Source organism: Drosophila serrata, unplaced genomic scaffold, assembly GCF_035046125.1.
Source record: "Drosophila serrata isolate PLE 108 unplaced genomic scaffold, ASM3504612v1 contig_165, whole genome shotgun sequence".
NCBI lineage: Eukaryota > Metazoa > Arthropoda > Insecta > Diptera > Drosophilidae > Drosophila > Drosophila serrata.
This window is the reverse complement of record NW_028257063.1, coordinates 3,865,664-3,892,158: the sequence shown is the minus strand read 5'-3', so window position 1 is coordinate 3,892,158 and position 26,495 is coordinate 3,865,664. Positions and strand designations below refer to the sequence as shown.

At 41.9% G+C, this 26,495-nt stretch overlaps 5 protein-coding genes across 8 annotated transcripts; 2 read left to right on the top strand and 3 right to left on the bottom strand.

Annotated features, from left to right (window-relative positions):
* The first annotated feature begins 238 nt into the window (after positions 1–238).
* LOC110181123 (UDP-glycosyltransferase UGT5-like) lies at positions 239–2,269 on the top strand. Its single transcript, XM_086827244.1, has 2 exons — positions 239–1,503; positions 1,569–2,269. Exons 1-2 carry the CDS (start codon positions 807–809, stop codon positions 2,234–2,236), a joined length of 1,365 nt encoding a protein of 454 aa, XP_086683370.1. The 5' UTR covers positions 239–806; the 3' UTR covers positions 2,237–2,269.
* Positions 2,270–2,853: 584 nt separating this feature from the next.
* Positions 2,854–4,711, top strand: LOC110181138 (UDP-glycosyltransferase UGT5-like). The gene is made up of 3 exons (XM_020948809.2): positions 2,854–3,207; positions 3,271–3,936; positions 4,002–4,711. The coding sequence occupies exons 1-3, from the start codon at positions 2,979–2,981 to the stop codon at positions 4,652–4,654; spliced, it is 1,548 nt and encodes a 515-aa protein (XP_020804468.2). The 5' UTR covers positions 2,854–2,978; the 3' UTR covers positions 4,655–4,711.
* On the bottom strand, positions 4,652–6,937 carry LOC110181132 (uncharacterized). The gene is made up of 3 exons (XM_086827378.1): positions 6,871–6,937; positions 5,155–6,384; positions 4,652–5,080 (listed from the first exon to the last, which is right to left on the bottom strand). The coding sequence occupies exons 1-3, from the start codon at positions 6,935–6,937 to the stop codon at positions 5,013–5,015; spliced, it is 1,365 nt and encodes a 454-aa protein (XP_086683504.1). The 3' UTR covers positions 4,652–5,012.
* A 1,005-nt stretch (positions 6,938–7,942) lies between these two features.
* On the bottom strand, positions 7,943–19,756 carry Gyg (glycogenin 1). 4 transcript variants are annotated; one of them, XM_020948804.2, is made up of 6 exons: positions 19,239–19,756; positions 13,388–13,698; positions 13,037–13,326; positions 12,790–12,970; positions 12,505–12,573; positions 7,943–8,992 (listed from the first exon to the last, which is right to left on the bottom strand). In XM_020948804.2, the coding sequence occupies exons 1-6, from the start codon at positions 19,243–19,245 to the stop codon at positions 8,780–8,782; spliced, it is 1,071 nt and encodes a 356-aa protein (XP_020804463.1). In that variant the 5' UTR covers positions 19,246–19,756; the 3' UTR covers positions 7,943–8,779. The 4 variants fall into 4 exon arrangements, 3 of the variants coding, with proteins under 3 accessions (XP_020804463.1, XP_020804461.2, XP_020804464.1); XM_020948802.2 differs by lacking the exon at positions 12,505–12,573 and adding an exon at positions 10,282–10,908 and having other exon boundaries at positions 19,239–19,447; XR_015270430.1 differs by having other exon boundaries at positions 8,026–8,992; positions 10,282–12,573; positions 19,239–19,471.
* Positions 19,757–20,387: 631 nt separating this feature from the next.
* On the bottom strand, positions 20,388–26,272 carry Lapsyn (Leucine-rich repeat activity-regulated protein at synapses). Its single transcript, XM_020948785.2, has 7 exons — positions 25,829–26,272; positions 22,136–22,318; positions 21,656–21,799; positions 21,384–21,588; positions 21,133–21,318; positions 20,907–21,062; positions 20,388–20,833 (listed from the first exon to the last, which is right to left on the bottom strand). The coding sequence occupies exons 2-7, from the start codon at positions 22,313–22,315 to the stop codon at positions 20,676–20,678; spliced, it is 1,029 nt and encodes a 342-aa protein (XP_020804444.2). The 5' UTR covers positions 22,316–22,318; positions 25,829–26,272; the 3' UTR covers positions 20,388–20,675.
* Positions 26,273–26,495: the final 223 nt, after the last annotated feature.

Sequence of the window (26,495 nt, the reverse complement as noted above, 5' to 3'; positions counted from 1 at the left end):
ATGTTCACACCGATTAACGATTCAAAGTATTTTGGATACTCGTCACATATATATTTATATATATATATATATATATATATATATATGGAAATATAGAATTCAAAGCAAAAACTATTCATAGTCACCCGTTTGTAGTCTTCAGATGTTCGTCGTTCCTTTTGGTTGAGTCTGCTCTTCTACAGAAATAATTAAAAATCAAAATGGTAAGCTAAGAAGGAAATAATTAAATAAATTCAAGATTTAGCACACTTTTTAATCACGAAATTAATTTCAGTTCGAAGCTAAATATTTCATAAACAAGCAAATAAATATAGTGGCGATAAATCAAGCGAATATTATATATTTGCGATGTGGAAAGCCTACGTATAGAAATGGTGTTAAGAATAGTAAAACATGTATAAATTATTATTATCGCATGAAAATAGTTCTCAAAAAGTTAAACAATATACTGAAGAAAGTCTATTTAACTTGAGTGTCCCTTCTCATGCATAAATCCTACCTGATTTTAACAGCAATTACAGAGTGCACATCTGCATATCCTGCTCCTCAGTCTGGTGACTCTTCTCCAACTGGACTCTGGTGCTGGCTTCCGCATCCTTGCCACCTTTTTCTTTCCCGCCAAAAGCCACTCCATGATGACTAATGCGATCATTCGGGAACTGGTGAAACGTGGTCATGAAGTCACCTTCATCACTTCGGTATCTATGGCCAAGGAAAATCTTGGACCAAATTACACGGAAATTCCAATCCCTCCGTACGAAATCTTGCCAAAGGGTAAGTTAGAATGTTACCTACTTTATATATAAATGCAAAACATCAGCAACAAAAGTTTACTAGTTCAAGCGCTAACCAAGAAAAAGAACACGATGGAGATGACCGATGTGGACAACCTGGCCTTCCTGAGAATGATTAATTTATTGGGAGTCGCCACCACAGACTTTGCCTTCGAGCAGCCAGAGGTTCAGGCAGTGATCAATGCCACAGATAAGGTCGGGAAGTACGATCTCCTCCTGGCGGAGCAGTTCTTCAACGAGGGAGCCCTCATCCTTGGACACCTCTACCAGATACCCATCATCACCATCTCGACCTTTGGCTTTGCCAATTACCTCAGTCAGTTGTTTGGAGTGGTCTCTCCCTGGTCATATGTTCCACACGTCTATTTGCCATATACTGACAAGATGACGCTGTGGGAACGAATACATAATGTGGCATTCAGTGGCGTCGAAGACCTTCTCAGAGAGTTCACCTATTACCCCCTCCAAGATGCCATTCTGCTGAAGCACTTCTCCAAGAGGCTAGAAAGAGTTCCCACCGTCAAGGAGCTGGAGAGGAATATTTCGGCCATCCTGCTGAACAGTCACATGCCACTGTTCTCGGCCAGACCCGTTTCCTATAACATGATACAATGTGCTGGTCTGCACATTCAGCCGCCAAAGGCTCTGCCCGAGGATATCCAACAGTTCCTTGATGGAGCTTCCCATGGGGCTATTTACTTCAGTCTGGGTGAGTTTAATTGCTATTCCACTTCGTACTCCCATTTCTAAAATACTTCCAACTTTAATTATCAGGCTCTCAGGTGCGCAGTGCCGAAATGTCGCCTGAAAAGCTAAAGATATTCCAGGATGTCTTCGGAAGCCTCAAGCAACGTGTCCTGTGGAAGTTTGAGAACGAGTCAGTGCCCAATCTTCCGGCAAATGTTATGATGAAGAGTTGGCTGCCTCAGGCCGACATCCTGGCACACCCCAATGTAAAAGTGTTCTTTGGCCATGGAGGTACCAATGGCGTCATAGAGGCGATGCACTATGGAGTTCCGATGCTCGGCATGGCCATTTATAGTGATCAGTACCATCACGTCAATCAGGGCAAGAAGGCGGGCTATTTATTGGATCTGGATTACAGGAAGGTGACGGAGGAAGAGCTCAGGGAATCCCTGCTGGAGCTGATCGAGAACCCTAAGTACTGGAACAATATGAAGCAGGCATCCAAGGTGTTCCGCGATCGACCCCTCAGCGCCATGGATACGGCGATGTATTGGATAAACTATGTGATTGAACACCGGGGGGCTCCACACATGGTCTCCGCTGGAGTGCATCTGCCTTGGTATCAGTTCTACCTCCTGGATATTGTTGGTCTGGCTCTAGTCCTCATCCTCCTGCCGATCATTGCTTTAACTATCCTCTGCCGGAGGAGCTCCAAATCGATAAATACTCACAGGTGTAAGGCTAAGACAAATTAAAACAATAAAGAAAACAAACTTCGAGAAGCCGAATGTGTAAAGCCTTACAATTAACCTTTAAAATTAAATCGATATTTTTATATGCAAATTTTTGGGGTAAATCAAAGCTTTCCAAATATCATAACTAACCCTAAATGCATTAATTTCAATTCGGATAACTTCCCTGTGCTAGTTTCTTAAAGCTTAAGAAATCTGCCAATTCCACTGACTGAAATTATAATACCATAAAAGGGAATAATAAGAGAGTGTATGCATATAATATTGTTAAAACTAAAGACACTCTCTTAACGTTAATCTCTAAAATAAAAATATGTTCTTATCAATGAAGGTACTCAGAACGATTTTAATGAAGGCTACCAAATACTACAATTGAATATTTCACTCCGGCTGATACTCTCATCTCTCGGTTTCTATAACAAATCAATTTCGGCAATATCACGTGTTTTCTAGTATATATATAGTGTTATATTGTACATAATTAGTATATTTATAGGAACGCCATCTAAACTATTTATTATCAATGGTTTTCAATGGTCCGAGTGTCGTCGTTCTCGTCGGTTGTCGATTCTTTGCCTCCCAGAACAGAAAAGACGTATTTAAAATGGTTTGTTGTTGACACTAAAATAAGACTGCCAGAACGTCCCAGATCAATAAATCAGATAGGTTACTAGTGATCACAACTTTTAGTTATGTATTTCATTTTACTCAACAGCATTTTAGGAGTTCACTTCACATCTTGCTTATGAGTCTGGTGGGTCTTCAGCACCTGGACACTGGTGCTGGCTTCCGCATCCTGGCCACCTTTTTCTTTCCCGCGAAAAGCCACTCCATGATGACCAATGCGATCATTCGGGAACTGGTGAAACGTGGTCATGAAGTCACCATGATAACTTCCGTATCTATGGCCGAGGAAAACCTGGGACCAAATTACACGGAAATTCCAATTCCGCCGTACGAAATCTTGCCAAAGGGTAAGTTAGAATGTTACCTACTTTATATATAAATGCAAAACATCAGCAACAAAAGTTTACTAGTTCAAGCGCTAACCAAGAAAAAGAACACGATGGAGATGACCGATGTGGACAACCTGGCCTTCCTGAGAATGATTAATTTATTGGGAGTCGCCACCACAGACTTTGCCTTCGAGCAGCCAGAGGTTCAGGCAGTGATCAATGCCACAGATAAGGTCGGGAAGTACGATCTCCTCCTGGCGGAGCAGTTCTTCAACGAGGGAGCCCTCATCCTTGGACACCTCTACCAGATACCCATCATCACCATCTCGACCTTTGGCTTTGCCAATTACCTCAGTCAGTTGTTTGGAGTGGTCTCTCCCTGGTCATATGTTCCACACGTCTATTTGCCATATACTGACAAGATGACGCTGTGGGAACGAATACATAATGTGGCATTCAGTGGCGTCGAAGACCTTCTCAGAGAGTTCACCTATTACCCCCTCCAAGATGCCATTCTGCTGAAGCACTTCTCCAAGAGGCTAGAAAGAGTTCCCACCGTCAAGGAGCTGGAGAGGAATATTTCGGCCATCCTGCTGAACAGTCACATGCCACTGTTCTCGGCCAGACCCGTTTCCTATAACATGATACAATGTGCTGGTCTGCACATTCAGCCGCCAAAGGCTCTGCCCGAGGATATCCAACAGTTCCTGGATGGAGCTTCCCATGGGGCTATTTACTTCAGTCTGGGTGAGTTTAATTGCTATTCCACTTCGTACTCCCATTTCTAAAATACTTCCAACTTTAATTATCAGGCTCTCAGGTGCGCAGTGCCGAAATGTCGCCTGAAAAGCGAAAGATATTCCTGGATGTCTTCGGAAGCCTCAAGCAACGTGTCCTGTGGAAGTTTGAGAACGAGTCAGTGCCCAATCTGCCGGCAAATGTTATGATGAAGAGTTGGCTGCCTCAGGCCGACATCCTGGCACACCCCAATGTAAAAGTGTTCTTTGGCCATGGAGGTACCAATGGCGTCATAGAGGCGATGCACTATGGAGTTCCGATGCTCGGCATGGCCATTTATAGTGATCAGTACCATCACGTCAATCAGGGCAAGAAGGCGGGCTATTTATTGGATCTGGATTACCGAAAGGTGACGGAGGAAGGGCTTAGAGAGTCCCTTCTGGAACTGATCGAGAACCCCAAGTACAGGAACAACATGAGGCAGGCATCAAAGGTGTTCCGCGATCGACCCCTCAGTGCCATGGATACGGCAATGTACTGGATAAACTATGTGATTGAACACCGGGGGGCTCCACACATGGTCTCCGCTGGAGTACAGCTACCCTGGTACCAGTTCTACCTCCTGGATATTGTCGCACTGGGCTTGGGCTGCATCCTACTGCCCATCCTGCTGCTGCTCCTGATTTGCCGCAGACGCAGGGCCCAGAAGAAGACCAAGCAGGAATAGAACCGAAACTTGTGTTTTATTAATTTAGTTAACAAAAGTGGAGATACATTAATGTTAGAGTTGTTTGCAATTTTAATTTGGATAATTTCGTAATACGTTTCTAGGGCACCAGATAGCTGGCAAAGTAATTGAGAACAAGGCTAGCGAGTAGCGTGCAAAGACCGCTCGCAACTAACTGAACAGGATGCTGAAATGGTCAGGAGAATTAGCTTGGGATCTTCGCTGGGCCCTTCTCTGCCTTGGATCATCATTCAGAAGCTGGTTGGTGTGTGAGTTTGTGCCATGTGTGTTGTGTGTGAGTTGCATGAGTGTGTCGTGTGCTTGAGTGTTTTTGTTGTGTGCAGGTGTGCGGCGATCTCTACTGGCTTATGACCATGGACTTCTTTACCTTCTTCTCCTTCCTCTCATGGGTGATGGTCACTTCCTCTGCGAGTAAAAATGAGAAGGATTCAAAATTAAATAACCTTCAAGAACCCCTTAGAACTCAAGATGATGCTCACCCTCGAACTTGGTGGGCAGCTGCTTGATCGTCTCGATGGTCTTGACGTTCTTCTCTCCCGGCTCAATGATCTCCTCCTCGTACTCCTCGATGATCTCCTCCTCGTCGGTGTCATCGGGATTGGCCTTGCTGCTGGGCACGGGATCGTACACGGTCTTCACGGCCTTCTTCACGATGCCCTCGGCGGTCACCGTGGTGTAGTGGTACTCGGTGCCGCCCTCAATCTTGATGGTCTCCACGGTGGTCACGTCACCGGGATTTTCGGAGGGCACAATCTTTTTGGTGCCGGACTCGGACTTCAGCTTCTTGGTGGTGGTCACGTTCTTGTGCTTCTCGGCATCCTTCAGGGTCTTCTTGTAGGCACGGATCTCCTCCTCGGTGAGCTCAACCTCCTCCTCCTCGTAGACGGTCTTCGAGGTGGTAATGGTCTTGCCCGACTCCAGTTCCGTGGAGTAGGTGTACTCAACGCCGCCGGGAACCCGCTTGGAGGCCACCGTGGTGGTGTCGTTTTGGAAGAAATCAGCTGGCGGCGGAGGAGCCGAGGACTTGGGCTTCTTCTTGGACTTCTTGCTGCTATCGGTGGAAGAGGTATTGGTGATGGCCTTCATATTCGCCTCCTGCAACGAGTTCTTGCGCACGGTGCGATTGTTCTCGGTGATCTCGATGTTCTGGGTCTGCGTGACCGACACCCGGCGCTCCGAGGTGGTCGTGGAGTTGGACTGCTGGTCCACCACGTTGCGCTGCTGCTTCTGGACGATGCGGCGCGAGGACTCGGTGGAATCGGTGGAGTCCACCGATGACTTGCGCGTCACAGTCTTCTTGTTCTTGTTCAGCTTGGCAGCGGTGTTCTCGTCCACCTCCGTGGGCACCGAGTCGTAGAAGGTCTTGGTGCGCATGCTGCGGGTGCCATCCTCATTGACGGTGGTGTACACCTCCTCGTAGCCACCCTCGATGGCGCGGGTCAGCATGGTGGTGCGCTCATCGATGCGAATCTCCTTGCCGAGACGCTTCTGGACGAGCTTCTTGTTCTGCTGCTCCTTCTTCAGATCCTCTTCGCTGACCGGCTTGGGGTCCCAGAAGGTCCTCACCTGGGTCTTCACCGTGCCATTGGGCTGAGGGGTGGTGGTGATCACCTCGTAGCCGCCCTCGATAAGCTTGTACTGGGTGCTGGCTCCCGTTGCCTTGTCGAACTCCACCTTACCGTCCTCGATGTCTGCGGAGGTCAGTAGCTCTGCGATGTGTGGATGTGTGTATAGTATATATATATATATGGTATTATGTCAAGCTGATCCCAAGCTCTTGAGCGTGTGTGTGTGTGCATCTGGGGTTGTTATTGTCTACCAAAAAGCACTTGTCTAGTATTAGCATTCTCCTTATCCTAAGCTAAGTCTACGATATTGCATGGGTTTCCTCCTTAAGGCAGCCTGGCGATGGGGTTAGTTAAGCGACTCTTAGACGGTCATGAAGAAATTGTTCTTTAAGCAAGTCAATTTTGTTGTCTAACTAAAGCTACTTGTAAAACTTTTAATTTTGTATCTAATTTAAGGCTTTCAATGTTTAATAATTGCATATAAAAACAGTCAGGCTAAAGACCTGAGTCGTCTAAAAGTCGCTCGATAAGCTTAATTTTATACAGCATTCTTCGTTCGTTGCATACGCTTTTTGTTCTCTCGCTGACTCCTCGTTTATGTATATCAATCTCCGGGTCTTGTTACACGTGGACAGGTTGGGGCTCCGTCTCCTGTTTGGGTTCCAGCTGTCGGTATTGGTATTTGGGGCGCCATTTGGAGCGACACGCCAGGTGCGGCAGGCAGCTGTAGTGCATCAGCAGGTTCAGTAATTGCTATTTGAGCTTGCGGGCGGACCGCTGTTTGCCATTCTTGGAGACGCTGGCATTTCCGTTTCCGTTTCCGCTTCCGCTTCCAGCTGGCAGCGTGATGTGCTGCGGTTGCGGTTGTGGCCTCTCCTGTCGCATCTGTGGAGGTGCCTGTTTGGAGGTGGTAGCAGAGGCAGCTGGGGCAGCTGGGGCAGCAGGGGATGCAGAAGCATTGGAAGATGCGGAAGCGTTAGCCGGCAGCTTGTTAGTTGCGGCTTTGGTGCGGGGCACGGGCACAGGACGCTCTGCCTTGCCATTCTCACTCTGCCTGCTCTGCGGCTTATCCTTCGCAGGAGCCAGGACTCCCTGCTTGGACTGCAGCAGCTGGGCGGCGGCTTCGCTTAGCAATTGATTATAGCTTAGTGGGTTAGCAGGGTCACTATCGTTATCATTATCTGCAAAATGTGGTTTGGGGGTAACGAGACATTGGACAGTGGTTTTAATTCATCGCCTTGGACTGGTGACTGAGGAGAAAGATGCCTGAGAGAGATGCTGGGGATGAGATGGTGGTGCACTGATGATGATGATGCTTCCCAGGGTGAGCTTTGATTTCGATTTCAAAGATGGCTTAAAAGTAAACAACTGAAAAGGCGAACAACAACAGAACTTAATCGAACTTAGGACTAAAATAAAAATGCACATTTTTTAAAAACATAGTTTCGTAAATAGAAGATTTGTTTGTGTTTGTGTGGGTTTTTTTTGTTTTTCTGTTCCTTGTTCTCGAATAAATATTACGACAAATATTTTTGCAAAAAGTTGATAAACTATAACATAAATGGTTTATACGTATAAAGTTATAGAAAAAACAGGCAAGCAAACAAACAGTTTTGCTCTCATCTCGAATTCGATTCGAAGAAGGGGGAAACACACACACACTCCTGGCATACACACACTCGTAACGACAACACGTTAGTTTTTATTACAATTACTTTTTTATTATTTTTGAAATGGCTCTTCACTTCGTTTCTCTTTGCTAGAGTTATTTTATACACACTCTTTGTTTGGTTTTTTTTTTTTTGTTTTATTCAGAAGGAAGGAAACATATGTACACTTGGTATCAGGGGGAGGTCAAGGGGGCTGCATATGCTACAATGATTTCCGATTTACGATGCAGATGAGCTAAAAAGTCATTGCCATAAATCGGTAAACACACACACAACCGAGACAGAGAGAGAGAGAGGGCAAAAGTACAACAATTTTCAATTAAAATACAATGAAGTGTAAAAGTTTGTGGCCAAAGCCAAGTGTGTGTGTGTTGTGTGTGTAGAGGGGGGTTTGGCATCCATGGACGTGGTTTCACCAGGGGGCTGTTTGCTGGCTGGCAACTGTGCCAAGTGTGTCGCACACTCGCACACACCCATCAAGTATGTCGAGAGCAGTGCGAGTGCAAAAAAGTTTAATTTGAAAACTTAATTAAAATTTCTGTCCTTTTTTTTTGCCGCTCCCTCCTTTAACAAGATTTCGGTGCCATGTGTGAGAGGGGGTTGAAGTGGCGGTAAATAAAAAATTGCATTTATGACACTTGGGAGAATTTGGGAACCTTAAATTTCAATTAGAGAAAGTCCTTGACATTGACACCAGAGCCAGATGCCCTCGGCAAGGGATATGTGTGTCTGGTGTGTGTTGTTTAGTGTGTGTGCTTTGTTTTGTTTTGTATTACAAACAAAAGATGTCAACAAAACGACGAATGACGAACGATTTGCATGTGGTTTGTTCTGTTTTGCTTTGTTTTTTAGTTTTCTTTTTGATTCTATGAGCTACCAGTTTGTTGGGTGTCCTGCTCGCTCTTCTTGTCCAGCGTCTGCGAGATCTTCTTCCAGATGTTCTCGAAGGAATCGGCACCGGAGTAGTCAATCTGTCCAGACTCCCAGCACTGGCGGCGCATCTGGTTCTCGTAGGCCTCCTGCTCCGGCGTGCGCTGCTCCCCGATGCGCAGCTGTGACAGGGCTCCGGCCAGGCCCACCTGCAAGCAGGACATCCCAAATAGAGAATGTTCATCATATTAAGTTTGGTAATAAATCAAATGTGTGTGTGGGGGGGGTGGGTATTTAACATGCATTACATTTACAAAATTTACAACATTTATTAGAACTACATGCTTACTACTACGGATACAACAAATACAGAGATGTTAGTTGCGGTGCACGGTGCGTATGATTAATATGACAACGGAGTGCCACTCGAGGCATAAATCACGTATACGCAGCGTTGCTGCAACAATGCGCACTCTTACGTTGCCTGCGTTGGCAACTCGTGTTCCAGCGACCTTCTGGCAGATTACTATGCAACAAGGAGTAAGGAGAAGGCAGGTGGATGGAGCATCATGCATCATGGATGAAGTACCTTTCCCTGCAGCTGAATCTGTTTCTGTATCTGTATCTTTATCTGAATCGGATGATGGCGAGGACGTGGACAATGATGATGTTTGGGGGGGCATGAGTATGTATATGAATGCTTGACCAGGTGCTCGGGCCAACTAATAATAAATCAACAAACGTGGCCACGTATTCAGGCCAAACACAGACACTCTCAATGCTTAACCATGAACCAAGCACAAGAAAGGACCTGGACCAAAAGGATCATGAACAATGAACGATGACCGGCGGCTAAAACAATGACCATGACGATGACGATGACGACAATCACAATTCGTATGCAAAACAGTGACTAGACGGAAACCAGGGCATTACATTATCACTATCACTTGCACTGGCACACCACTATATCCGATGCTAGTTTTTTTTTTTTGACGCGGAAGGAGATTACAGGTTTGGGGTTTTGTTACACAGAAAAAAACATGAATATCTCTTCAAATAGACTTGGCATTAACAAATGTTAAGTGTTTTTCTATAACTCGAATTATTTAAGATCTTTAAAGTATCTTTAAGTGGTTAGAAAACTAAATGTGTAGTAAACTCTATGTTTCTTAATAATATCTAAAATATTTATGTACGTTTTCAACAGAATAGTTCACTATTAATTAAGATAAATATTAGGAGGTTTCCTGTTTCTATATATTTAAAAAAATTTAAACATCCTTTAAGTAACTTTAATCCTTAAGAAGTCTTTTGAACAGAATCATTAATCAGGAAACTAATATTTCCTATAAATTCAAACTAAATCCCTTTCATTTATAAAAGTAAAACCAAAAACTATTTTATATCTGATAAATTAATGCCAAGCTCTTTGATATATATCACATATTTTTTCTATGTAGCTTTTTGCTGGCCAGGATTGATTGATTGCCTTTACCTCAGGCGGTGTTTCGGCTGCAACTTCATGATCTGGTTGGTGGTTTGTCGCACTTTCTACTGTCTGACTATGCACAGAATGATGTGACGTGGGCGTGGGCGTGGGCGTGGCAGTTGCAGTGGCAGTGGCAGTGGAGACTGAGTCTGGGGAGGCATGTTCTGGCAGATGGGCAATGTGCAGCTCATTGCTATTCACATCTGTGGATGCCGAGTCTTCGGCATTGGCAGTGGCAGTGGCTTGGTAGGACTGAGGTGGAGGAGGTGTAGGACTGGTGGGTGGCAGTGGCTGTGCTGAGTGGCATGCATCGTCATGATGCCACTCAGTGGCATATTCATTAGCAGTAGTAGCATTCCCATTGTCCTGGCTGTGATTGTGCTGTTGCTCCCGTTCCCGCTCCCGCTCCCGCTCCTGTTGCTGCTGACGCTCCAGCTCCAGCTCTTCCTCCCGCTGCTCCTTCTCCAGATTCTCATAGTAATCTGCCCAAGGATCGCGGAACTGGCGCACATGCAACAGCTGGTGGTGCAACCGCTGCTGCTGGTAGTACTCAAGCTCGTGCTGCTGCTGCTGCTCGCGTTGCTCATCCGCCGCGTGTTCGCTTTGCGAGTGCATTAGGTTCAAGCATAGCCACTGACACGATGTTAGATATATTGATAGATATATATTTGGATATATATATATATATATATGTGCAGGCACGATAAATGCAATTCGGCATGGCATGGCAATATATTTTTTGGTTTAATATACAGAATGCGCAACATAGGAGAGCAAGAGTTGGAGAATAAGAATGAAAATCAGAAGTAAATCAATTTGAACAAATCAAAAGAAACCAAAAACGACACAAACAAAAAATAAAAAATGGGAGAAAGAGGAAAAGTACACCCAGGAAGAAAGGGAAAATAATCACTAAAGTTTGAATACATTTTTAAAACATTTTACGCAGAATATGGCTAAATAAATGTGCAAAATTAAGGCTTTAAGGCCAGTTAAAAAGTTATTTTACTTAAAAAGAGCCTTTATATACCTCTTCAGTTTGCAAATTAAGTTATGGATCGAATCAGAAATCAATCATAAGTAAACTTAAAATATTCACATTTATTCATTTATTCAATTAAAATGTTGGGGATAGTTTTCTATAACAATTTTTTCCGACAAATCAAAGTTTAAAAAACTCATAACTAAGCCAAAAATGCATTAATTTCAATTCGGAAAACTGTTCTGTGCTAGTTTTTATTAGTTTAAAAAATGTGCATACTTAGTTTGCACACTTAGAAAATACAATTTTTTGACAATTTTTGAGAATTTTAACGATGTAACCCCTTATAAAATTATGAAAAAATTGTTCAAATTTTTTTTTGGTCTGAGATGACTAGATCGATTCAGCTGTTGATGCTGATCAAGAATATATATGATTTATAGGGTCGCAGATGACTCCTTCACTTAGTTTCAAGCTTTTGTCTAAAATTTGCATACCCTGGAAGTACAATTTTCACTCGATACACATATTTTTTCAGGGTGTACAAGAGATGCTGGTGTGTGTGTTTGTTGTGTGTGTGTGTGTTATGGGATATATATCTAATGATTCAGTTTAAAATTTTCTGGCATCATCCCCCCGTTTTAAGCCCACAAAGTCGTCTATCTCCATTCTATGGGATGGCGTGAACCGAAACATTTCCCTGGCTCTGGGCCAAAAATTGATGCAAATTAGAAAAACAGAAAGAAAGTGAAACACCAACACTGAGACGAAACGAAACGTAACACACACACCACACACACAGCACACACAGAGTTGGACAAATATTACAAAAAATACAAAAGGAAAATAAATTAAAAGAAAGACCCAATTATCTGTCCGTCAGTCGAGTGGCAAAAAAAAAAGAGGTTACTCTGGGGCGTGGCTGCTAATCGGGGAAAAATCAACAGAAAATTTCAAAGCAAAAAATAAAAAAGAAAACGAAATAAGAAACTAGGAAAATAATGAAGAATAGACACATTTAGAGTGAAGTGAAACGATAACGAGGTCAGCTATTGGCAAGAAATAGCGAATAGATCGAATTTGTGTTTGCTTCTCGCCCGCCTTATTATTTACTCGATTGGATAGATGGATAAATAAATAAATATTTGCGTTATAATTAAGATATTTACAGGGGGGTGGGGGGTGCTCAAGGTCTCTACAGATCTGGTGCAAGATGGTGCGTTGGCGATCTGCAAAGATCTGCTTACCTCTGGGGAAGACCCGCGGGCTATCGCCTCCTCGGGATCGCTAGTTACAGTTACTGTTCCTGGCTTTAGCTGGGCGTTTATCGATTAGCATTTAGCATTTAGCATTTGGCATTTAGCATATTTAGCAATTTGGGGGGTTAAGAAACGCGAGCAAAAAAAACAAGGGGTTAAACAACAGAGTTATCGGGTTAAAAAACAGGGGGCAACAATATTCAGTCTCGGGGCTGCTTGTCCAATAGAATTAATAGATCCAGGAGTTTGTATATACTTATAGCTAACACTCACCATATCGGTGGACAGGGACTGGATCACATTATCACAGAAGATGTTCCACCACAGCTGGATCAGATCCTGGGCATGGGCATAGTCCGAGGAAACGCTGGCGGTCTTTGTCTCCGAATTGAACTGAATCAGCCAGGGCTTCAGTTTGCCGGCAAAATGCAAAATCTTTATCTTATCTCTGAACCTGTAAACAATAATTATATGGATTATATATTACTTAGAGATAGGTGGAACAGGTGGATACACTCACTGTTTGAAGGCGGGCAGATAGCAGTAGGAGGCATAGGCCGTAACATTGTAAACGAATGGCAAATGCTTCTTGATGTCCGCCGTCGCCCAGTCGGCAAAGAACTGATTCAACAGGCCCTGGTCACCGCCATCGAAGCTGCCGTTCTTAACGGCAAACTCTGTGATCTGGCCAAAGGTCTCCACGCTGGGCTTGAACACAAATACGCCGGAGTTGAAGCAGTCCGGCCAGCTGACATCCGGAGCAGCCGACAGTTCCTCGCGCTCGAACAGCTCGTCACAGTTTTGCAAGACCTTCAAGCGGATATTCATATATATGCTGCTATATCCGGATCTGTATCCGAGAGTTACTTACCAGTGTATCCGCATCCAGGAAGACGCACTTCTCGAACTGCACCAGGCGCCAGCAGTGCAGCTTTGTGAAGGTCACGCCCAGCTCGGGGCGGGCGAGGAGCGCCAGATTGGCGGCATCCTGCGAGTCCAGCACATTCACCTCCTGGACCACATTGTACACCTCCTTGAGGCGGTCCCGCATCGCCTGCGAGACAGTGGGCGTGACCAGAACGGCCAGCTGGTGGGCGGTGCCGGCCCGCTTCAGCGAGTGGGCCAGGACCAAGGCACCCAGCGAGTACGTGTCATTTGTCGTCAGCGTCACCCAAGCGAACTCTAAATCACGCAAAGAGAGAAGTGTAAATCATGGGTTAGATTTTCAAACATAGTAATCTGGCAGATACAATTGCAATGGCTACAGCGGCTGTAGATACATTTATTGGTTACAGTGGCATTGCACGTTTCACTGCAACAGCAGCAGCAGCAGCTGGCAAAGAGAATTCGTTTCGTATTTATTAGTTTCGGATTCAGCACAAAAAATGTATATGGATTATATATAAACAAGCGCTAGTTCGGATGGCCTCAGCATGGAATAGGATGCGGTACACTCGGAGAAATAAGTATTTTAATTCTGGTAAGAAACTAGCATCAATCAAGACAGTAAATCTTTCATTTCTCATGGTTTATGGTAAATATATATGGCTTCTTCTAGGATTTATCTAATACGATGACTAAAATGTTACTATTTTTTAAGAAACATTTTGATTTATAGGTTTGTAGAGACTTTGATTTTTCAAATTACATGAATAACAAACTTAATCTGAAACATTGTTTAAATTTACAATAAAACAAGTAAGTGCCTCAGAAATAGTTATACCTTTAAAATGTATTAAAAACCTGTCTATAAGAATGAATCAAAATAATTAAGAACCCAAAATCAATGAATTAAAAGTATACTAAAACATTTGGTAGCATCCTTTGTTCCAGTAACTCAATTGAATTAAAATCCACAACAATTACAATATAATCCCTATCCAATTAAAAACCATTCTAATACATTTTTGTTTACAATAACTAACTAAACTTTGCATATTTATAAGATAGGACTTTGTTTCCCAAAGTATTTGAAATAATTAAAGTACCATTTCGTATTTAAATTTCCCCCAAATAATTGTTCTCTGTGCGACACACATGTTCAAGTGCAGAGCTCCTTCTGCGTCAGCACCCACATGCATTCCAATTTCATTTGCTTTGTTAGAGCGCAAAAAAAACCAAATGAGAATATTGCAAAAATAGCAGAAAAAATCATAAAAGATTGGCAAAATCGAGCAGAGCATATTTCAGGCGCGTCCGAACGGGCAATTAGAATTTTGCGTAGTTGGCATTTAGTTTGGGGCGAAAGCTATGTATGCAGATAATTAATTATTCATGGCTTATCCCTATATACACAGTTGTATGGGGCGATTATGAGCTCTCTTTCGGTGCAGATTTCTCACTCGAATTAGTTTTGCGAATATACATAGTTTATAAACCGAAATTTGATTTTATACAACTGGAATCTGGTATCTGGAGTCTCTGCTTCCCCTGCTGCTTAGTATTTAAGTGATTAAAATTAATGGATTAATATCCATGCAGTATTGTTGATGTTTGTTGAAAATTAAAAGATCATTAGAGTTAAGATAGAGTCAACATACAATTATTTTATTTGTTTTCCAATTTTGATTATTCACAGGTCAATTGAATTTTGAACAATATTATTATTAATAATATTAATAGTATTAATGCTACGATCTTCAGAGAAACTAGTTGGATATATATACAGGTTCGTGTATATGTGTATATATTCTTTGTACATTTTTGTGTTTTGTTTTTTCGTTGAACTAACTTTAGTTTAGATTAGAGATTAGAGTAGATTAGATTAGAGAGTATAGGTTTACATGGTGTTTGGGGGGTTTTAGAGAAGCGAACTGAAAAGGAACTGTGAAAGCGCAGGATACAACAAGTAGATGGATAACAACAACTACCTTCTCGCTGATGCGGATACAGATACAGGATGTGTGGATGCGGATACGGATATCCTTAAGATATCTGCGACATTCGAATGCATTCGCCATAGCCATAGCTGAGCTTGATCTGAAGCTGATCTTGGCCTGATCTGGTATGATATCTTTATCTCTATCCTCCGCCGGATATGTGCAAGTGTGGTGTGTGTGTTTTTTGTTGTGTGTATTTTGTGTTCTGAGTGCGAGTAAAAGATACATCGCAGATGCTTTCTTTTCTACTCTGTGTGTGTGAAATGAATCGCTGGGCCTAAAATAAAAATGAAATCATTTACTTTCGGCCAAAAAAGAATGGATTTTATTAACTTTCTGACTTACCGGATGTGTGCAAAAAAATGACAACAAAAATAATTCACAGAACAATCAAAAAAACTTAAATGTGGCGGAAAAAACGATAAAGAAACTGAATTTCAGCAGACGTCATAAATAAATTTGGTGATTTAAACAAAATAAAATAAACAACACTCGGTCTAAATATAAAAAAATCTCGCAACTGTTGAAATTGTCAAAACGAATGCGTTGCGACGCGACAGTTTCCTTAAAAATATATATATATCAGTAAACTTAGAAATAAGTAAATGAGCAATTTATGTGACAGCTGATTGTGGGAAAATCCCCCCTGCAAAAGTAATACCGGCGTATTTTTCTGACCATTTTTCCTCGCTTCCGACTAAACTTTTAATACCCTTCAAGGGCATAAAAAAATTAATTAAACGAAGTACGTAGCATGTTAATTATACTCCTTTTAGTCAGTCTAAAAGCAATTGGTATGAAAAAAATATGGGGATGAATAAGGTCTTATTTTATAATTCGCAATAAAAATATATCTCAAAATATGAATGGAAAATGTTGTAAAAATACAAAACCTTCTAATGAAAATATATGAATTACGACAGATATATGTAAATGAATCTTCTTTGAATCAAAGAAATATATAAAAATTATAAATATTTTTTGCAGTACCTTAAGAGAACAAGGAACTGAAGCTTCTCTCTCAATTAAAGCTTTCTTTCTCTTCTAACCTGTCTCTCTGTTTTTGAAACCTCTCATTTTTTGGAGAGTTTGCGCCTTAGCTTTCGCCCTTCCACGTACGTGCGTAGCACAATAGAGCTGATAAAGGTCCCGACCAAAAGGCAAACGCGTAAAAAAAGGTCGGGGTTAAGCTTTCGGGGTCTGGGTCAAGTGAATGAGTGAATACCCATTGGAGCGAGATGAGGCCCGGATCAGATAATCGGTGCCAGACATAGCACCCTGAATGGGGTCACCAATTAGATGAATGGACAACAGCCGAGACCTTGAGGGAGATGCCTCGTACCGCGCCCATGTCATCCCGGAAACCCGTTTCTCCCGGTCTTCGATTGAGTGAAGCAGAGCGCCAGAAAATACAGTCAAACCTGGATAAATGGGACTATTTAATACTGGATAAATAATAGTTTCCAAAGGTTCTAGTTCCAGTTAAAAACTTCTTAGTGGCAAATGAGGGAACTAATGTATCCAAAGGATTTTGGTGACTTTTAAAAGTAAAAATGAGATGTAGAAATATCAAAGTTCCACTGTATACATGGGGAATACATCATGCATTATGCATATACGGGGAGGAAATCGGTGGAATCGCTTCGTGGCGACACCAACGCACAAATTGGCGAGTGCAAGGCGAGCGGAACAAGTTCTGCGGGAAATCTCTTTCCCTACCGCCTGCTGTGTGTATCTTGTGGATTCTTGACTCGAGACTCGAGACTCGAGACTCTTGTATCCGAAAGAGCAGTCCCCTAAAAATAGCACCGCCAATGTGAAGTGAAATGAAATGAGATTGTTTCTGCTGCTGGTAGGCGATGCGATGCATTGCCTTGGGTACAGGCACCACCGCAGCAATTTTAGAAATTGAATCACCACGGATGACAGCCATGGAGCTGGGATGAGAGAGAGTGCCCAGAAAATACTGGAAATCCCTGCGGGCTAAAAAATTTCTCAAGGCAGCTGTTGCCTGGGGCGTATGATTAATGCGGGCATAAATCCGTGCAGATTTAATGGGTTTTCTAGCCAGGGACACATAAAGAGAAAACAAGAGAAATGAGATCTCCCACACAGAAAAATTATATGGAAATATATTCAAGAACGATGAGTGATCTTTTATTTCTAGAAGTAATTATATTTCATTATTATGTTTTTTGTCTTTAATTTTTTTAAATTTATAACCTAGCATAGCAAGCAAGGCCTTGATCGCTGAAATGCGTCAGCAAAATGGTTATAAATAATGCAATTTACTTTAAAAATTTACTTTAAAAAGTGTGTAATCACATCCGATTTCTCATAATTTCAAGCACATATATAAAGATTTCAGTAGAACCCTATTTATTTATAAAGATTTTATAGAGAACGTTATCCCTTTAGGTATACAAGTCGCTGGAATATGAACAATATTGAAGATACAAATCTAAAATAGTTCGCATGACAATATTGATATCAAAATTTTAACTTAGATTTTAGATAAAATTGAGGTAAAAATACAAAATCAAGAAGACTTCAAATATTAAAAAAGAAGAAATAATGTAATATTAAACACTGATCTTAATATCTCTATTTCAACTGAAGAATGTTAATTGTATTTCATTTGAAAACATTTTTAGTGGGCGACAACGACGGCGACATTAGGAATGTTCTCGGGCGTGGAAAACTTTTTCGAAAAGTGGTATTTTCGAACAGACAAACGTTGTTAGCGCCTGTCGCCGGCCATAATTCCACCCGGCGTGTACATACATATAGACGGATGTTATAAATAGAAATACATCTATAAATTATTATATGGCTGCCTGGCTGGCAAATGGGACGTATAGTATTCAGGGGCTGCTTCAAACATGATCGGATCGACGTCAGGACGTCAGCAATGCAGCAGCGTGTGAAAATGCCAAGGCGAAGTGCATCCCAATAATCTAAATCTGAATGGGCAAGCAGATGCGGAAACCGCACTGATAAGAAATATATTGATAAGGCTAATGGCGCTAAGGTTTGATTACTACTGGGTCATCGAAAGAAAGCGCTAAATCAATATAATAAAATCACGCGAATGTCACAACAAAGCGCAGCGCCAACATAACGGTAGAGAAAGAGAGAGAGAGAGAGAGAGAGAGAGCTTTCTCCCATTTCCCTGCTTAGTGCTCTCTCCTAGTGCTCCCTTTTAAATTCTCTCTTTGAAGGTTATGTGTGCGAGCTGCTGCTGCTTCGTTATCAGTATTTTTTTTGTCGTGCACATACTTTTCATAAACAAACAAATATGCCAATGCAATGCATGGACGGACGACTGGTGCTAAAACAGTGTATTTCGAACTACATTTAAATGGTGCTAGGCATGAGCAGGGGGAGGTTCGGTGGGCTGGGCGGGGAGAGCAGACGCTGGTGAAGGTCAGTAAAGGTCGTCTTCGTCGTCGCTAAACACTCGCGCTCTATGCTCGATTTTTTCTTTTTTAAATACAGTATATGGAATAGTAGGACTAATGCTTATCGCTATGATTTTGATTGGGAATCGCAGAAGAGGAGGAACTCCTTCCCGAAGCGAGTGTTATGAAATGTGATAAGGGGAGGGGTTGTTTTATTTTTTTTTTGGGATTATTAGAGCTTTCAACTTGGGGCAGGCTCTTTTTATTTTTCTTTCGGTTGCAGCTGCAGCCTGCAACCTTTAGCCATGCATACGCATACACACACACACACGCTCGAACGCACGCACACACACTCTCTTTTTGCGGTTGCTTTGCGCTTTTCTTTTATCATTTCTTTTTTTAATTATTGCGAATTGCAGTTGCAGTGCTCCTCCCAACTTACTGCTCATTTTGTTAGGGGTTTTCTTGGGGTCTTTGCTTGGATAATTATTCGATTTAAGCACTCGCGTGGGTGGTGGGCGTGCCCGCTGAGTTTTTCACACTGGATTCGAGTACGAGAACGAGGGAACGAGGCGTTTGCGATGCGCCAGCCACGAGCGATTACGAGAATCTGAGGCGGCAGTTCGCCAGCGGTGGGCATAAATGCCTAAATGCCACCGCTGAGCCACCGGCAGCGCAGTCGCCGTCACAGCTCCCCCCGCTTCTAGCTTGCGTGTCTGTGTATGTATGTATGTATGCACGTGTGTATTTGTGAGTAGGAAGGCGCCAAAGGAATTGTATTTTGCATTCCGCTTGCTTGGATTTCATTTCTGCTTTCGCTGCTTCTTCTTATTAATAGCTCGCCGGCTATTGCTGGACCGGCTATAAACGTAACGTGCGAGACAAAGAGAGGAAGATAGAGAGAGAGAGAGAGCTTTGAGCGAGCAAAGGTATGAAAGGTGCGAAAGTCAGTGCAAAAGTGGATGAAGATTGACGTTAGTGAGAGAAATTTATTCAGAAGAGAATAAACGAAGAGAGCAACAGGGTTGTCAATAAGATTTTGCACAGCTTTTAATAATTTATAACATTTATCCTCTAAATTAATTTAAATATAGAAATGGGATTAAGTATCAGCTTGCAAGATTGACCACTTCATTAAATATACTGTATTATTGTTAATTAAACAATAAACTCAAAACTGTCTTAAGCCAACTTACTCTATAACAAAATAAAATGTAAAAAATGTTGCCTACTTTTGAGAGTATGGTCACTGCAGTGCGTATAAGATAATGCATCTACAGTTATTTTTCTGCTATGATAGCATTCTTTTAGGCATTTCCTGAGGAATATATATCAACATATAGTACTTCCTACTATAATTTATAAATTATAAATTAGTTTCATCATTTTGATCTGTATACTTTGTCAAGAAAGTAAAATGCATTTATTAGCCCATTTGTTGCTTTCTTTAATTATAAAGTCTGTTGTCTAAGAACTTGTAATGATATAAACTCTGAAAAGTAAAGTCTTTCCAACACTGTTTTTAATGGCGCAAATTTAAACAGTGATAAAAATTTGAATTATTTTATTTTGAAGTAAAACAGATACTTAATCCCATTAAAAACTTCAATTTTTATTATCATTCGTTATAAATAAACGTGTTCGTTGCAGACTTACAAATTCTATGTTACTTATTTACATATAAAAAGGTACCTAAGCGGTGGCATTTGAGCAAGACATTGCATCTCTCGATTTGTTAATTAGTTCTTGGTGCTTTTTTGGTAAAATATTCATGGCAATTCTCTAGGCAGACGGTTGTACTAAGGCTTAACTAAGGCATTAAATAGTGTATAATAAATAGCTGGCCACTAAATCTAACTAAACTAAGCTAATTACAATGCTATGCTCGGGCAGTATCACAGTGCAGAGGCTCGTCCTCCGGCTTTCGATTGTTGATGGCATTTCTGGGCGAGATCACAAACGGCTTGCGCATCTGGGCATTCCTCAGGCGTCTCTGGGCGTGTTTCCGGCGACATCTTATCACGCAGAAGAGCAGAACTGCAAGGGAAAACAATATAACAATATATATGATACATTTTATGTATAGAATATAATAAATATATTAACTCACCTAAGAGCACAAAGCAAACGCCTCCAAAGCAGCCAGCTGCAAAGAGCCAGAGACTCCGCGTTTCATCCAACTCGACGGTTGTCTGGCAACTGGCAAACGTCGCCGAGTGGATCGTCCGATTGTAGGGCAGTGGACATTCGCGGATGTCGAGCGCCTCTGAAAATGGAATTGCAAGTTGGTCATATGCCAAAATTAGCAGCTGCTGCATCCCTCTTCCATGTCTTACCCATGCAAACGGGCACGAACTGTGGACTGGCGCCAAGCATCATGAGATGGTTGGTGACCTGCTGGCATCCGCACTGGCTCAGCTGTGTCTTGGTCAAGTCGATGACTCGCAAGTGGCACAGATTGGCCAAGCTGTCGATCTTGAAGTCCTGCAAGGGATTCATCGAGGCATTCAGTTGCCAAAGTTCTACGGAAACAAATAAGTATGCATTGAGATCTCCCAGAGTGTTATATATTTAAAGTTCTGCTTACTTGGCATTATGCCCAGATCGGGCAACTCCTTGAGCTCACAATTGGCTATGTTGAGGTACTCCAGTGGCGCCCTAATGGGCTTCTCCAGTGCCTGTAGATCCAGGGACACTAGCTCGTTGCTATCAATATAGAGATTTCTCAGTCGTGGCAGCTGGAAGAGCTCCAGGGGTATTGTAGTCAGTCCATTATTCGACAGATCTATTTCCTGCAAGATGCGCCGATTAAGATGTTAAGAGTCATAGTTGCTGATTAATTAGATGTCGTGTTGTTACCTGGAGCGAGGTGAGCGGCGCAAAGGTTCCCGGCTCCACCGATAAGATCATGTTCTCATAGAGCATCAGAAATTTGATGTCTGTGTACTTTTGAAACGAGCCACTTTTCAGCTTCCTGATGCGATTGTATGATAGATCCAAGACCTACACAAATTGTGAGTGAATTGCAAGATCATTAAGTGATAAAGTTGGTGAACTTCTAGGAAAGCTATAGAGCAACTCGATTTCATCATATAAAATAGCACATCGAAATTACAGAGTTTTATATTGACTTGGCAGTATTTTTTGTGCCTGCTTGCAATTTCTGTGGGAATATGTCTATATATATGTATATAGCTGAATTTAGAGTCTCTGAGCTACTTCTTTATTCTTTAATTAAGCCCAATTGAGGCTGACTAGAGAGGGGGGAATTAAGCTATGATGACGATGAATTAAGTTACAGATCACCCGCTATAGCTGACCCCACCGATTATTACTCACCTCCACCGAGGTCTTGAGATTCTGGGGCACCTCCTTGAGGTCCAGATCATAGCATCGTATCCGCAGCAGCTTCTCAATCCGTCCATACTTGCATTTGCGATCATCCTGCAGGAGAAAGGCTTCGGCTAGCAGGATCTGGAGGCACACAATGATCGCCGGCAGCTGCCAATGCAGTTCCATGCTCTGTCAGAAATAAAATACAAGGATATATTATATAACTTAGTAGGGGAATTTCGGCGCCAACTTGTTTATTTTCTCGACTGCAACTACAATAATAAACTATGGCATTTAATCGCAGGGGGAATGGGGCGCGTCAAAGCGTTTATTTTCGAATTAGCGATTTACAAGATCAATGCCGATCATAGCTGGGGGTCTGGGTCTGGCCGTTTGGGGTTCCAAAACTGAAAGCATCCAATCAAGCGAATCTCCCGCACCTTGCAAACCGAATCAGTGGCGATCCATTCAAGCCACCGTTGCGTATGAGTGATGCTCATGGCTCACATTACGTATACGTAATGTACAATCAGTGTCAACTGCAACAAAAGATGATTCCGCATAGCGGCGGAAATAGTTGCAAACCCTAATAATGGTAATAATAGAGACTAGCCCTGGAAATAACTGAGTCACTGGGAATCCACTAGGTTGTAGATAGATTCATCCACTTTGGGTGTGCGGTGTCTGTTTCCTTGTATCTTATCATGTTCTATGTATACATATATATCGTATGTACGCCTTTTAATTCAACATCAAAAAGCTGGAGAATAGTAGCAATAAATCATGGGAAATACATTCCATTAGAATGCTTTTATGGCTCTTTGAAATGTGTCAGAATCGCCGCAATTTGCCAAAAAAGAAAAATGGAGGAAAAAGTCGAAAAACAATAATCGATTATGGGCCAGAAATAGCCCTGCTATAAAATGATTTATACAGGAATATAGTTCCTACATATATCTTGGCATGATCTTGGTCGAAAAAGGCACATTTGGTAATGAAATGGAAATGGCCAGAGACCCATTGTTAATATATATCTCTGTTACGCCCCATTGAAGGGCAATTAGAAAATTGCACGTTTCCAGCAACATTTTTCGCTGCCTTTGCGTGATATATTTATATTTGCTGTTGTTGCTTTTCGTTAGCTTTGTGAAAATGGAAACCCAACCTCATGAGCAATTTCTTAAGTATTGTGATTTTGCATTTGTGACATTCGGGTTAATTGCTGTCGCAGCTGAAAAGCTTTGTTTCGGGAAATCAAGTGTCACAGTCAGCAAACAGTCACTGTCCCTCATCCTCAGTGTTTCAGTGTTTACCCAAACCTTAAACGGCTGCCAGGAGGAATGATGAACGACGACCGGTATCCATTCATATTGGCAAATCGGCATGAGCCCGTCCAAGTGGCGGAATTAAGACGCATTGAGTCCACCGATAAGATCTACTTCTTGGCCAATTACAATAGCAACGCAACAGGAGGGGAACCTAATCAATTATAAAGTTAGTAACAATACGTAGGTCATATTTGGCTCTCAACAAACAATGATTCATGTGCTGCTTTTAGCTGCCATTTCATTTATTTTACTTTGGGGGTATTTTTCCCTAAAGTGTCTTGGCCTTTGACCAAAAACTGTTGCGCTCCACTTGAAAGGCATATGCCTGGTAGCATGCTTTTGCCACCCAGTGTTTTCCACCTTCGACAGTCGTACGAATCAGCGAAACAACACAAGCAAAGGCAGAAAATATATCAAACAAAAAAATATTGAAGCTATTTCCACACTCTTTTTGGGTCTGACAGCGACCGCAACAATGGCTATAAATATATTTTCATATATTTAAATTAAAATTAAGCTGAAAGCACAGCCATCATCATACCTTATGGAATTCCTATGTCTTCCGCTCAAGGGGTCTCAGAATTCAACGAAAAATTGGCCATAAAAAGGGCTAATGCCTACATCGGATATAAAAGAAATATAAAATAGAGAAGTCTCCCCTCTATCGATATGAAGGAATCAGCTTTAGCTTTAGCTTTAGCTTTAGCTTTAGAGGTGGCTATGGGTCAGAATTTATGCTTTCCACTTTGGCCGCATTTGTTCCAATATTTATTTATATATTAGGCTCAATCAAGCGGCTGTTGCCGCAGACAAACAATGGAACATGGATGCGAATGGGGTGGTAGAAATGGGTTACGGATCGGCATGGTCGCCTACACCCATCTTCAGCCTCCCAAGATCCATGGAATCCATACGGAGCCGCCTGCCTGTCCCGATATGATAAATATGACGACGAGGGATTATTTATCTGCTCGCGGGGCCAAGCGATTATGGGGATAACCATACGAAACAAGAATATCGACAAAGCCACCGCCCGTAAAAAATGGACGAGAAGCAAAACGAAAAAAAAATCTCGAAATTAGTATCAAATATTTTAATAACATTCTAAACATTTGTGAATGGATTTATGTGCTCTTGTGATAGTTCCTGTCACACATTGTGGGCGTCGGCACACTCATATATATGCATATTATCGGGTATACTATATCTTTCGACGAGGGTGATCCCCCCCCTCCGGCACCTCTTCCTCCTCCCTTCAACAGGTGTGTGATCCATGGGGCCCCAAGATTTATTCACATTTCTCTCGAGCACGTTTAAGATTTATCTGTTTGGACTTTTCCGATGATGAAACATTGCCAGAGTGACAACTTTTACTATCACTTTTGTGCCGTCAGAAGATCTTGGTTACCCTCTTTTTTTTTTTGATTAACTAGAACTCGCCTTGAGTAATAAGACCACATATTTTGTTATCAGAACAAGTCAAGTGGTACTCTCTTATCAGCTTTTCGTTCCCCTTTCCGCTGTAAAGTTCTTTCCAAATTAAGAACACAACAAAAAATTAAATTGAAACGGCAATAACAGTCACGGAAAGAACTGCAGAAAAAAAGCGTTGTTCATTTATTTCAATTAAACACAATCAAGAAAGCATTCCCCCAGACTGGGAATGAATCAAGGGGGACAAAAAACAAAAGAATCCAAACCAATCGAACTGGTGGAGCCCTAAGCTACAGTTACAATTGTGAGTTACTGCCATTTAATATGAGAGGAGGAATGCCCTGGAAAAATAGACCTTATTTGGTTTGGAACTTGAAGTATCTCTTTAATAAATAAGAAAAGTTGTAGACTTTCCTACAGAGTTTTCCCCTCTTTCTTGGTCTGACACAATCGCTGTAAAGATTAGTCTTTCCCCCCTCTTGATAAGCAGGTGTTCTGTGTAAAAGTTAATTACTGTATAAACACAGTCATTCTTTTTACTCTGGATTTTGTTGTATATATTATATACAGTGCAGGGGAGTACTAGGTACTGCCTTACTCTGAAACTCTTATTCCCACCACAAGATATTCTTTGCTTGGTGTATATACAGAAAGCCTCCAATTGTCACTAATTGAAATCAATTTAAGTTTGGACTCTATCACATTATGCTGCCGGGGGTGGAGAGAGAGAGAAAGAGACTTTTACAGAGACTGGGGCACATTTCAATGCTAAGTTTCCTGATTAGAAAACTTAATAAACCCGCCCAGCTGTTGTGCAATCTACTTGGAACGTACTATTATGTGGTTCCATTGATGATAACCCGTCAGACCCCGACTAGTCTTAGGGAGGAGTAGAAAACTAAAGAGTTAATCTATGGTATATAGTATATAGACTTACCGCTTAGGTATTCCCAGTGATCTTCAGGTATAATCCCATTTATAGTTTGAAAGGATAATCCTTGAGCAGGCACAGGATCATTATAGCACTCCACAGACTTCACTTCACTGAGCACAGGGTTTTCTTTATATTATGCTTTCTGATTTTGTGTTGTGATTTTAATATATAAACACTTTAAAATAAAGTTTAGGAGCTGTTTCCTTTATTTTTATATATTTTTTAATCCTATTTTAAGATGTGATCTTTTAATTTAATCACTTCTAAATAATAGTTGTTTACGCCGGATAAGAGACTATAGCGAGCGTTACGGAGCATGCACGTTAGCCGGAACCGTTCAATTCAACCGCAGACATGGAATTGAAACGAACGTTGAGATCGGTTCGCCTTTTCGGACTCCGACGATCGCCGCCGAGCACTGTTCGACCCGAAAAAAAAAACTCTGATAAAGCACAAACACACACAGATGGGTCTGTTGCAGCGGGAAAACTCGGTGGAAATTCGGGAGAGTCCACGGAAGAGACCGATCACTCTCACTCTCTCTCCCACTCTCAATGTCTACGCTCTCGTTGCTCTGTGATAAGAGCAATGGAAACTGATATATCTGGAAATTGAGCTATCTGCGGGATTTTTGGACAGCTCGAGTGTGGATATTTCTGATTTAGCTGGC